Consider the following 12,987-nt stretch of genomic DNA (forward strand, 5'->3'; position numbering starts at 1 on the left):
CATGCTCACTTCTCTGTGGTCCCTCACCTCTGACTTCCTTTGTCATGTAACTGCCAATTTTGATCGGTTAATTGACAGAGGAAGGGTGACAAGAAAAAAGAAACAATTTAGCTCAGTGGATTGCCCCCTTTACAAATAAGGAAACACAGTTTGTCCTAGATTTCAGACTAAGCTGATAACATTTTAAAAATCCTGTACAGAAAGGTCTTTTTAAATGTTTTTATTTACCAAAAGTTTTGGGTGATTTTGAAATACATTAGACATCCCATTCATTGAGGAAAGGATGATTTATTCCAAAACATTCTTTAATAGTCCTAAAATGATTTTGTCTATCAGAGCAGAAGGAACAAAGGGAAAAATCCACCTGAGAAAAGATCTTTGTATCATGGAAATTATGAAGCTAGATTAGACATTAAAGAAATTCACACGCACACATAGTTTAAAATTCCATTTTTAAGATTAAATTTTCACGACACATTATGACTGTAAATGAGTTACTTGAATACCAATTATTACCTCTAGTTATTTTTAGCAAGGGAACTGGACTTCACTTTACTTAATGCTAGCTTATAAATTTAACTTCGTAAAATTATACGGGAAATGCGTCCTGGCCGGCTGCCTCTGCCCAAAGCAAATGTCATCTCCCCTAAGTGCCACAATTATATCTCCCTGTCCTCTGAGCTCCACTGAAACTTACCTTGTATCCTTCTTGTCCCCCACACCTTCTAAATAAGAGTCTCTTGCATCTATCAATATGTGTTTGTGGAAGAAAGGAAGATGCAGAAAAATAAATGCACATCATAGTTTAATTAAGAAAGTAAAGGCTTTGAATCAAATCTAGCTTTGTATCTCACTGCATCTATTTATTCATCGTGTGACAACAGACAGTTGATTTAACCCCTCTGAGCCTTAGTTTCCCATCTTTATCATGGAGATAATGAGACCTTCTTCATTGGATATTGTGAAGATTAAACTGCATATGATTATAAATCACCTTGCACATAGAGGCTCTCAATTGAAAAAAAACACGTCTCTTTTTTCTATTCTAGCATATCATTCATGGTCCAACCCTGCATTGCAGTTGTTGAATGCAGGTTTGTTTCTAGGCAGCACACTTTTGAAGGCAACGTTGTTCATCTCTGTATTTCCTGTAGAACCTAGGGTGATGAGCTGCATAGTCTGGAGGCACAGGAACTGCATATTATACTAAATTGAGGGCTGAGCCAGGATGGCCGAGGCTGTGAAGCAATTATCCATGGATTTGGTCGTTTGGGCTCTTTTGGTAGTATAGGTCCTCTCATGAACTCCCACTCTGGTCTTAAAACAGCCCATCATGTTTTTAAATTAGCTTGCACAAAATACAACTACTTTCCTAGATTCTTTGGCAACTGATCAGAACACTATTCTGTGTCTCGCTACGGAAATTCCTGCAGGCATATCGACCATACCCTTAGAAAGACAAAACTGAATGCACTACATGGTGCTGGGAAAACAAGTTGTGTTGAAAACAGCACTGAGTCAAATAGACTATTAACTCTAGCTTGCCCTTGACTGGTCATGAGACCTTGGGCTAGCTACCTATGCCCATTAAGGGTCAATTTAACTTCTTGATATCACAACTATAAAAAACAAGGGTATTTTTTGCTTTGTTTGGCAGTTTTGAGGGAAAACAACAACAACAACAACAAATGAGAGAGAATTCTACTTTGGTTGTTACACAGGGTTGTTGGGTAGAGAAGGAAGGTGATGTCTTGGAATAGACTTTAACAACTGTGAGGCAGGATAAAAATGAAGTCCTGAAAGCCATCATTTTTTGAACACAGTGAGCTCTTCTTTTGTAACGGTTCAGGCTTCTAACCTTATTTCCTCCTTTGGCAACTGACCAGCTCACGCACACACACTAGTGATGAAATCCACATAGTTCCATATCTTTTCCTCTGTATGGCCAAGAGTTTCAGTGCAACAGGAAAGTGCTGTCATGGATCCATCGCGCAACACATGCAGTGCTGTAAAGCAAAGGCCTCATCTGCCCGCAGGCAGCAGGAACTGCACTCATTACCCTTCTGTCTTATGTACAGCCTAACTGCTTCGTGCCTCTTCTCATGTGTGAGTCACAGCTTTCTTGTAGAGTATTTCAAAAATACAGCCCCAAAACAAAGCATAATCGAAAGTCATCCCAGATGAAAGTGGTTGGCTTGGGGGAAGTCACACAGTCCTTTCAGTTTAGGTAGAATCCTTGTTTCTAGGTCATTTTACCAACATCACCCCAGGCTCCTTAGGGAAATCAGGAGGGGGCAGAAGCAGGCTGAGCAGCTACAGACTACACACAGAAGAACGAACCTTCCCAAATTTCTGGAAAAAATCTTCTTGTGCACGGGCCAAAGCCTCTTCATCAATGTAGACAGCTGGCCTCTTGGCCATGAGGAAATACTGCACCTTCCTCAGATTCCAGCCCATCACGTACTGGAACCAGCCGCAGACAGCTGCGGTGGAGCGGCCCACCCCAGCGTTGCAGTGCACATACACAATGTGTCCCTTCTCCAGCAGCGCATGCAGCAAGCACACTGCCTGGGGCAGCATCTGCACTCGACCTGCGGTGGGGAAAGCACAGCACACATGTGAATAACTAAACCACCAGATACCGCCACTGAGATCTCCTCCACAGCCTGAAATCACAGGGATGCACATGGATAAGAGACTTTGCTTTCTTCCTGCATTGTGAAGGAAAAGGTGAGATCATTTTACAACCTGATAATAGTAAAGTGGAAAGAGCATTCCAGAGGGAGAGGCCCTCTCTAATCCTCCCCTGGGTATTGCTACTCCTTTGGGTGACTTCGCCATCCATGCAAATATCCCTCCAAAGAAAAGTGACCTATCACCTGTCATCAGAATGCACTTTCACATCAAAAGTGTTTGCAGATGGTCAGAATTTTAGAGGATTAAAAACAAAAAAAGTTGTCAGGTCTGGCCACCTGAATTACAGTGAATCCAAAAGTATCTTCCAGCTAAATGTAAAACACAGAAGTGGCCCATAATAGTTAAAGGAATCAATCTGTTCATTCAACATATGCTCATTTTCATTTGTTTGATGGAATGGCTAACATTATTTGATACAGATGGGATAACCAATTGTTCATTTATTCCCTCAAGATACGATGAATGCTAAAACTGATTTAATTTCTATGTTTTCAGGAAATTATATAATTATATAATTTGGGGTTTATAGCTATTACCATTTCAAGGTTACCATTTTGATTATTAGATTATTCAAATGTCTTCTTATCACGCCAGGAGAGGACACGCTATGCCTTGCTGAGGCCTGGTAGACTCTGCTCCACTCTCTCATCCCGTGGGACAGAGAGGTGTACCACAGTCACTTCTTAGAGCTCCTGGATGCCTGAAGTTTCTCCTGCTCACAGGTTCTCAGTACAGAGATATTTTGTAAGTTCGTTTTTTTTTTTTTTTTTTTTTCAGGGGGTGGTCAATGTAAATTATTTCAAAGGGAAAGGAAGAGGGAAATGAGAGTGTCCTGGGTTACAGCTCTATGTTCGTGACTTGGCATTCTCTAGCTACAGGAACACAGTGGCCCCAAAGGATACTCTGATGGTCACATACAAGAGCCCTGTGTGGCCTTCACATTGCTATCCTTATTGGATGACCAAAGAGATGGGAACAACCGTCCCTCAAAAGATTTCACCTGCGGATCTGCCGTGAGGCCTAGAATTCTCCCATGACAGCAACTCCCCTAAGTTTATATTTCCCTCTTTAGATGTCCTTTGGTGAAATACAAGTGCCCCTGAAGGAGCCAACACAACACACTGAGATGAGGCATCAGCACCTGAGAAGGACAGAGTTTACCAAGGACCACAATGTGGCTTGAAGGCCTCTCACTGGCCATTCCATCTAGCCAGGCATCTACCTCAGCTTCAGGCTCATCAAGCTCTGAGAAGGGGCAGAGTTCACATGGAAGCCAGGATAATATTCTTATCTTGTTGCTGGAGCTCTGTTAAACCCCTAGTGAAGAGATCTAACACTGCACGCTCCACACAGCAGTTTAGAATGTACCTGGAATGCCTTCAGGCAGGAAGGACACAGGTTCGGTTTCTTGAGCTCCATCCCTCTCTCGCCTGTTGCCATACATTGTTGTTCCCTGCCTGGTCCCCGAAGGCATTTGTATTAGAGAGTTACCAGCTTCTATGTATATCTGATTCCTCACAGTCCAAACTGAATCATGAACTTTAACTCATCTAAACCTCCACACCTGATTTCAGGACACTCTGAGATGACAGTGAGGTAGGCCTGCCACTCAGTTACTCATGGTGCCCTCCTAGAGGTACTAAAATATCACTGGAGATGCAACAGGATGGTGAGAGCATCATGTGTGACAGTGAGATGTCTCAGCATGTCTCAGGGAGAGCACTGCATGGCGGATCCACCATTTGCGCTGGGGGATCAGAGGAGCAAAACCTCCGATGTATGATGGATCAGCCCTGCTGAGAAGGGAGAGGCCTGCTCCACTGCGGGGCTTCTGTTCTGCTGAGGGTATGAGAGGTTCACTCCTGGGAAAGCTGGGTGGGAGGAGAACTCTGCTGCTCAAGCTGGAAGCATGGGTTCTTCCTGCTCCTGCCACAGTTAGCATCACCTGACAAGCTCCCTGCGGTGGTTGTCTCTAGATACTACGTGCCTTGGCAGGAAACAAAGAAGAATCATTTAACGTAGGTTCAGGCTTTCCTCAAATGCCCAGTATGTGAATAGCCCACAGTGGTCATCAGCAGAAGGAGCTGCTGGACTCAGAGTCCCAGCTCCTCGCACTCAGCGCATACAGCATCAGTGTAACTGGCTTGCAAACAAGATCTTCCCTGGTGCCAGTCAAGATCCCTTCCCCAGACCTGTTCTCTGGCCAGAGGTTTCCCTAGGGTGGGTCTGCACCAAGTATTGCAAATGATGCAATACATTTCCCTTTTCATTTTATCTGTAAAAGATTCTTCAAGAGGTATGTACATAGTTTAGACGTTAAAAAGTGACATGTGTTAGTTTGAGGTTCTGTGATCTCAGGCACATACTCCTGAAAGGTATATGTCAGCAAACATCGAAGCTCTCAAGGCTCCCAGCTTCACACGGATTTCAGCATCGGGCACAGCCATCAGTGATCTTCTCCCAGAATCACTCAATCATTGCACTGAAGGATGAACAAACATTTAATAAACATAGAGAATAAATAAATAAATAAGAAGGGTATCAGAGGCCGAGCATGGTGGCTTATGCCTGTAATTCCAGCACTTTGGGAGGCCAAGGTGAGCGGATTGCCTGAGGTCAGGAGTTCAAGAGCAGTCTGGCCAACATGGTGAAACTCTGTTTCTACTAAAATTTAAAAAAAAAATAGCCAGGATTGGTGGTATATGCCTGTAATCCAGCTACTCAGCAGGCTGAGGCAGGGGAATTGCTTGAACCAGGGAGGGGGAGGTTGCAGTGAGCTACGATCATGTCACTGCACACCAGCCTGGGGGAGAGACTGAGACTCTATCTAAAAAAGAAGGGTACCAGAGAAGTAGGTGGTCCAGGGTGCCCACTCATCTCAGCCTGGCCACAGCTGGAGGCCTGGTTTATTTTGATCTCTTGTGACTGCAAATCACCCTCTTTGGTTGATGGTAGATAACATTTATTGAGCCCTTTCTACCTTCCCAGCACTGTCGTTAACATTTTACACGTGCTAGCTCATTTACAACCACCTCTTAACAACTATGGGGTCAGCACTATTGTGATCTTCAATTTATATATTAATAAATTGAGCACAGACATTTGCCCAAGGTTATTCCCTAAGTGGCCACTCAAACTCAGCTAGCGTGACTCTGAAGCCGCAGGTCTTAACCACTGTACTGTGGTCCTTCCCTACTCCACCTGGTTAATGGTACTTGTTGGCCCCCATCTTGTCAATCTGGATTCTCAGTCAGTCCCTCTGCACTCACTTACCAGCCCATGCTGGTGGTCTTACCCTGGGTGAGAATAATGTCCTCCCTGGAGATTAACACCTCTGCCCCACCCTAGAGGAGCTCTCTCAAGAGGACCATCTCTCTCTGCTTGAAACCTATTCTAGGAAGTCTAACCTAATATGTGACCCACCAAGGAATAGAAAGAGGGTTCCCAGGAGGGTCATCTTGATGTGCCCAGCTCAGCAGGGCCAGTGTCAACCAGAGCAGCTATAGATAGGTTCCACGTAGAATTTAATTTGATGTTGCCATTCTTAAAAACAATAAAACCTCAAGACAGAAATCCAGTTCTTTTAATGTAAAATATTCCAAACTTTAAATGTTGACAACTAAGTTGCAAACTGTAAACCCTTTGCAGATCAAACAAGACATTCTACCCTCTGTGTTTCTGACTCTGTAATTTAATACAGGCCCTGGTTCTCAATAGATGCTCCATACACACTCATTAAGTCCATGAATAAACACAAGACTAGAAAAACAGCAATAAAAACCTATTTGATCTGAGACGCTACTAAGCACTTCTAACCTAACTTGTGGTTCACACCTGCTCCAGGCTAATCTGACTCTGGACTGATTAAAAGCTTTCTGAAAGCACTACTGAGCCAGCCAAGGTTGTGAGGGAGGGAGAGGTAGAGCATTTGGGCAGGTAAGTCAAGTAGCCTGAGGCATTAGGGCCTGAGATAAAAGAGAGGGTCAAAAGGCCCTAAAGATAAGCTTTATCTAAGGTTGATCCTGAAAGAAATCCACAGCTTTCAGCCTTTCTCTCTCTCTCTCTCTCTCTCTCTCTCTCTCTCTCTCTCACACACACACACACACACACACACACACACACTTTCCTTTCTTACTCCAGGAGCAGATATATGATGAATATATTATTTGGGGGGCATATCTTTTTTCCATCTTTGAAGTGTAATATAGATAGGATCCACGTTATCTATAACATCCTTTGGTAGAAACTTAAAGACTTGGAACTAATCCTATAGTTCCAACATTGTGATTTTCAAAGCCCTTTCTTATCAATTATCTTATTCTACTGTTATAGCCCTGTAAGGTGGAAAATATTATCTTCATTTTCTTAATGCATGAACTAGCCTGCTGATATCCTCCCAGCTACCCGGTGGTGACAAGACTTACGCCCAGGTGTCTTGGCTCCAAGGTTAGCATTTCTGTGCAATGGGAGAGCTGAATTCAGTGTGTTGAGCAAGGGAAAAGAAGTCAGACTTTGACAACAGAGGGGTAGCTGAGGACTTCATGAAGCCTATGAACTCATTTGGGAGGCAAGGGTAGACATTTGTTATAAATAGCGCTGCAGTGACAAAGGTCAAAACACAACCTGAATACTTTCTATGCAAAGAAAATTTTAATGAGATCTGTTTCATTTTGTTTTGTTCAGGCGAGTTAGATTTGGCAGATTTTCATTCCCTAGGTGAAAGACACAAACCAAAATGTTTATAAAAGATTAAAAAAAGAGAGAGAAATCTACACCACCCTTGCATATACAACAAAGTGCACAAGAGTAAGGATCGATCACACGATTGATTGTAACAGGTCTGTGACAACCAGCAGTGACAGTCAAGCCTAACAAACTGTCTTCTTTCTCAGACTTCAACTGACAGCATTATGCTGCAACTCAAAACACTTCCAAGTGGGTTTTTCTCTAGAGTTCTAAAAATATTCAGCTGATTAATCTATGTGTTCATTGGGCTAACACTGTGAGCCACAGAGATCGGTCTATTGATAAAAAGTTCCCCTCCCACTCAAAAGTGGTTGTTAACCCTTGGATTACCACACCCCCCCTCCCCCCCCGCCGACCCCGGTTAAGCCAAGACAAAGAAATCCATTAGTCGGTCTTACAGCTGGGCCTTTATCTAAAGTGGAAGCTTGCATTTTGCAGCTCAAATGCCACAGCACTGTCTCAGCCTGAAAGAAGCTCTGCTGCTGCACTAACAGTTAGGACTGTGACCTGCTGACCCACTGACCTCAAAAAAGGTGTGAATATAATGACAATGGGTCCTTGGGGATATAGTTTTCCCTCAGGCTTCCGCAGAGTCCCAAACTATCAAGCAAATTACCGATTTGTCAGCAGAGCCTTCAAGTAATCAGTGTGTGGGTTGGGATGGGATGGCAGGGGATACGTGGCACAGTTGGCAGCCCAACTTCTCCTAGCCTCATCTCACATCATTCTCCAATGGGATAACGATGCTGTCAAATCAGATTCAGAGATGTTAACATCAAAATGCATTCTGGAAGCTACAGTTCTACAAATCCTAACTATCTTCTCTGTTTTGAAACCAGGAAAACCAGCTGGACAAGGTGAATATCACCTATATTCAACCAATGTGCATCTTTGCAAATGAAGATTTTCTTTTTTTCTTAATTGAAGAAGGGCAGAGCTCTTACAGCTAAATCATGCTTCCTTACATCAGGTTACCAAGAGGAATAACCAGACTGTCATCAGCACTCTCCACCTTCAGGAACAAAAATACCCATCCCCAAGGATAATTCAGCTCAGACACAGACCAACAAAGGGGCCCAGCCTGGCCAGGAGGACCACCTGAGATCCATAAAGGCCTCAGGTGGGCAAGGCCCAGGAATGTAGGTTTCCTGTGGTCCTCATGGCCTTCTGTCTTGCAGACCATTCACTCTTGGGGAGACAAGCTACTTCCTTTGAAATTTGTAGGCTCTGCCTAACTCCAGATGATCGTGAACATAAGGGGTTGAAATTGCGTGGGTCTGAAGAACCTGCCTGAAGCGTTTGTGTAAGAATGCAGGGAGAAGCTTCAAAGCTGGTAAAGTTGCTGTCTGGAGCAATGCTTTGGGTCCGACTGACAGCCTTGAAATTCAGAATGGGCCTCTTTTAGTTCTATGACATGGGCAATAACTTTTCATACCTTAGCCTCTTCGTCTGCAAAACGGAGGCAGCTACAATATCTGCCTGGAGTCTTATTATGAGAATTAAATAAGCTAATTCTTGTAAATTGCTGAGAGTGTTTTGTACATAATATACATTTGGGGGAAGAGGGCTAAAGATAGAAATGTCTCTAAGCTGGATATCACTGTCCTTTACCCAGTAGAGGAGGTCACAAAACTCCTTAGCCTCTCCCATTTCCAAAGCTCTCTGCTGCCCCCTGCTGACAGCTGCTTGATACTATCGGTGTAACTGGGTTCTCTCCTCCCGACTGTAGTTATCTCCATTCCTTTTCGACAAGTACCCTATTCTACAACCGGGCTAAAATCCGTATCATTCCTCTAAAATTCCATGTTTCTGTGCCATCGCCTGTGCTGCTGCTTCCCCGTAGCATGCCCTTTCTCCTTCCACATCTACCTATCAAAGCCATGCCCACCTCAAGTGCCATGGCATTCATGCAGCCTCCCTTTGTCGCTCCCCAGAATGTGCTCTTCCCATGCACAACCCTCCTCCAGCACGGTCCTCACTCCTCTCTTACCTGTTCCTCTCTGTGCTGTAATTAGCGTTGAACTCGTATTACTGCACAACTGCTTCTTCCTATAGCGTCTAAAGTCCTTTTCGTCCCTCAAATCCTGCAGGATCATCTTTCCTCATTCTCTGATCCAAGCCACATTGGTCTTTCAGTTTTTGCAACGCTCTGTGCTCTCTCCTGCCACAAGGATTCTTCTAAGCTGCTGCTTCTGCCTGGGACACTCTCTCCACTTACTCTTCCTTCAGACAACCTCAGATCTTAGTCCAAACACTACTTTCCAAGAAAACCCTCTTTGATCCCCCTTCCTTGGCCTGATTACCTGTACATAATCTCATAGCAATACCTATGTATTTTTCTAACAAAAAAATTCATCATAGTTTTAAACCTCTATAACATTTGTCATCCCTATAGGACAATGCGCTCCGTGGGGGCAGAAGTTGTGCCTGTCTTTCTTTACTGCTGTATTCCTAGCTACCAGCATAATGCTGCATACCCAGTACATACACAATAAATATGTGTTGAATGAATAAACAAAGAAGCCACATTAAACAGCATCTTAGCCACAGTGTCAAAACATATGTATCATATATATTAAATCTAAAATCTTATATTTATTCTATTTCTACCATTCATTTTTAAGATATTAAATTATAGATGATAGATAGACAGACAGAGAGACAGACAGCAAGCAAGCAAGGGGTTCTCTGAAACACAGCAAGGAGGCAGAACAGTTCTGATCCTTACCTTCGGTGCTCATATCTGGTGTTGGCATCCAGATGTAGGCCAAGCCTTCTTCCCTATATAGTTTAATCATAGTGTCTGGAGTCATGGGTTCTGGGTAGCGGTTACAGCCTGAGGAATTCTGTACAATATCCCATTCAGTCTGGAAATTCATTACAGCTGTAATCCCCAGTTCACGCTTCAGTTTGATGGTTACATGTTCCACTTGACGAGGGCAGCTACCCAGCCAGATATTTGGTAGAATTCTAATGAGAACATATGGAGTCAACTATTACTAGTGTTGTTCTGATTTGAGGTTTAAGGAGCTACATAAAAATATGTAGTATTAAAATATAACTAACCTTTAAGTCTGGCACAGGAAAAGCTAGATATTTTAGAATATAAGCACCAATGTTATTATTGAAAGAAAAAGTACTGGTGATGCTGCTTTGGGGAAAGCAAGTAATCCAATTAACTAGAACACCAGGAAATGGACATCTGCAAACCAAATCAAGCAATATATTAAAATAAGTCTACCAAGATGTACTTATTCCATGAATGCATATATGGCTCCACATGATAAAAATCCATCAACAGACTTCAAATACTAACAAATTAAAGGTGAAAATTCCTGTAATTATATAAATAAATTCTGAAAAACAAATTTCAGCAGGCATTCTGGTTTAAAAGTCTACATAAAAATTTCAAATAGTATGAGACTTCCAAAATACGCTACAGAGCAGAAGCTAACAAACAACAGACTTCTTTTAAATAAAATTAGAATCAACATTCATTCTATTAGTACCTAGCATTGTTCTATAGGTTTCATCTAATGCTACAAGGTAAGAAAGGGAAATAGCAACATAATTTCCTTTTGGAAATTCTCATTGAGGTTTATTATAGAAAAAAAAATAATGAAATGAAAACGTTAAAAACTCAGAAAAATTTTAGTAACCCTTTAGACAAGAACCCAAGGAGAAAAAAATAAAATAAAATATGTTTATCCAGCCTGATGCAGTGGCTCACGCCTGTAATCCCAGCACTTTGGGAGGGAAAGGCAGGCATATCACCTGAGGTTAGGAATTTGAGACCAGCCTGGCCAATTCAACTAAAAATATAAAAATTAGCTGGGCGTGGTGGTGGGCACCTGTAATCCCAGCTACTCGGGAGGCTGAGGCAGGAGAATAGCTTGAACCCGGGAGGTGGAGGTTGCAGTGAGCCGAGATCACACCACTGCACTCCAGCCTGGGCGACAGAGCAAGACTGTCTCAAATTAAATAAATAAATAAATATAAAAATAAAAGATTTTGTTAACATATGTAGTAATAATTGTCTGATGTTAGGCCAAGTTATTTATCAGCTCTAACCTGTTGGTGTGCTCATCTTTAGAATGGGTCTAAAAATAACAAATAAAAATCTTGTAAGGAATAAATACAATTAAATAATACATCTGAATTGGACTGAAACCAGTAGATGCACAGTAAATGCAAGTGGATTTTATGTCTAGTTACAGTGATTTACTTATTTTTGTAATTTACTTTGCATTGCATTGTAAAGATTATTCAGTTAATTTTTCATTGTTTCCTATATTCATTTGAATGCTGTAGAATAGAAAATACTCTATTTTTGCTTTTTTCCTTTTGGTGGTTGTTGTCATTGTTGATGTTAACAGGAGAAGCCAATTACTAATCCTCTAATGTGGTCATGACCCATAATCAATGACAATTATCTCAGAAGATCTGGCACTATCTGTCTAAAGCCTGAGCCCTGCTTCCCCTACAGAAGAGGATAAACTGTTTTTTTCCTGCTTGTGTTCTTGTCTAAAGGGTTATTAGGAATTTCCTTGTGGAAATCCTTATCGAGGATTATTATGGGAAAAAAATGATAAAAGAAAAGTTAGACATTGTAAAAGACCTAATGGTGATGGAAAGACGGACATGAAATCCAAGGCTTTCATCTTATCCCTGGCCCCAGATAATTCTTAGATACTCCACTGGACCCAGTGGACTGAGAGAAAGACCTTGAGCAAGGATACTCACAGGGTGCCCAAGAGTCGTGCTTCACCAGGACGTGCAGAGCTGAGTATTCAGGGGGAAAATTCACACCCACTTGGTGATTGCCCCTTCCCTCTGGCTGCTGAGTGAGACCTGCCTCTATCTAGATTTCCCATCCCTCCTTCCAGATCTTTTAAAGATCCCTTACCCACAGACCTGCTGGATGCCTAGCGAGATGATAGTGCTAGGCTCCCATATGTATACTTTGGGGTTGAACTGAGCACACTAAAGCTCCTAAGCTGGAAAAGAGGGAAGTGGACACTTCCATTATATAACCAAGATATAGGAACTATTATAAGATAGTAATGAATATTTTTTTTTACTGGCAAAATTTTAAAGAGGACTGGTAAAATATTAAAGAGAATATTCTTGACAGGCAAGCTAAAATCCAAATAGCACTCAGCATTTTCTTGAATATTGCATTCTTTGAGTGGGCACTAGTTAGTATTTAGCTAGTCAGTAAATGCCACAACAAAATGGCGGACTGATTTTTCACACAAGGTTACATAAAGGCTCCAGAATAGTTCATAGAGATACACAAAGGGTAAATTAGGACATTTGAGCCTGCAATATAAGAAATCAGAGTCAGCATATTCCAAACCAGTCAGTCTATAGAGTCACATGGTGTTGCTAAAAGAGGTGTTATTCTAACATCTCCTTCAGCCCTGGCCTTCAAATGTTTTTAAGGTGATAGGGAAACTCAGAACTAGTCAAAGATAAACAGGCTCAAAGCTGGTAGCTTAACACATATATTTCACACATAACATTTCTGATGGAAATAGGCCC

At 42.2% G+C, this 12,987-nt stretch overlaps 1 protein-coding gene across 2 annotated transcripts in view; it reads right to left on the bottom strand.

Annotated features, from left to right (window-relative positions):
* Window positions 1–205: 205 nt before the first annotated feature.
* EPM2A (EPM2A glucan phosphatase, laforin) overlaps window positions 206–12,987 on the bottom strand; it is a 122,642-nt gene continuing 109,860 nt past the window's right edge. The window contains exons 3-4 of one of the 2 annotated variants that reach the window (XM_005552065.5): window positions 10,172–10,413; window positions 206–2,591 (exon numbers count right to left, since the gene is read on the bottom strand). In XM_005552065.5, coding sequence (XP_005552122.2) covers window positions 2,314–2,591; window positions 10,172–10,413 — 520 coding nt within the window. In that variant the 3' untranslated portion in view covers window positions 206–2,313. The remainder of the gene's footprint in view (window positions 2,592–10,171; window positions 10,414–12,987) is intronic. The other variant, XM_045391396.3, reaches the window with a different exon arrangement.

Source organism: Macaca fascicularis, chromosome 4 (assembly GCF_037993035.2).
Source record: "Macaca fascicularis isolate 582-1 chromosome 4, T2T-MFA8v1.1".
Taxonomy (NCBI): Eukaryota; Metazoa; Chordata; class Mammalia; order Primates; family Cercopithecidae; genus Macaca; species Macaca fascicularis.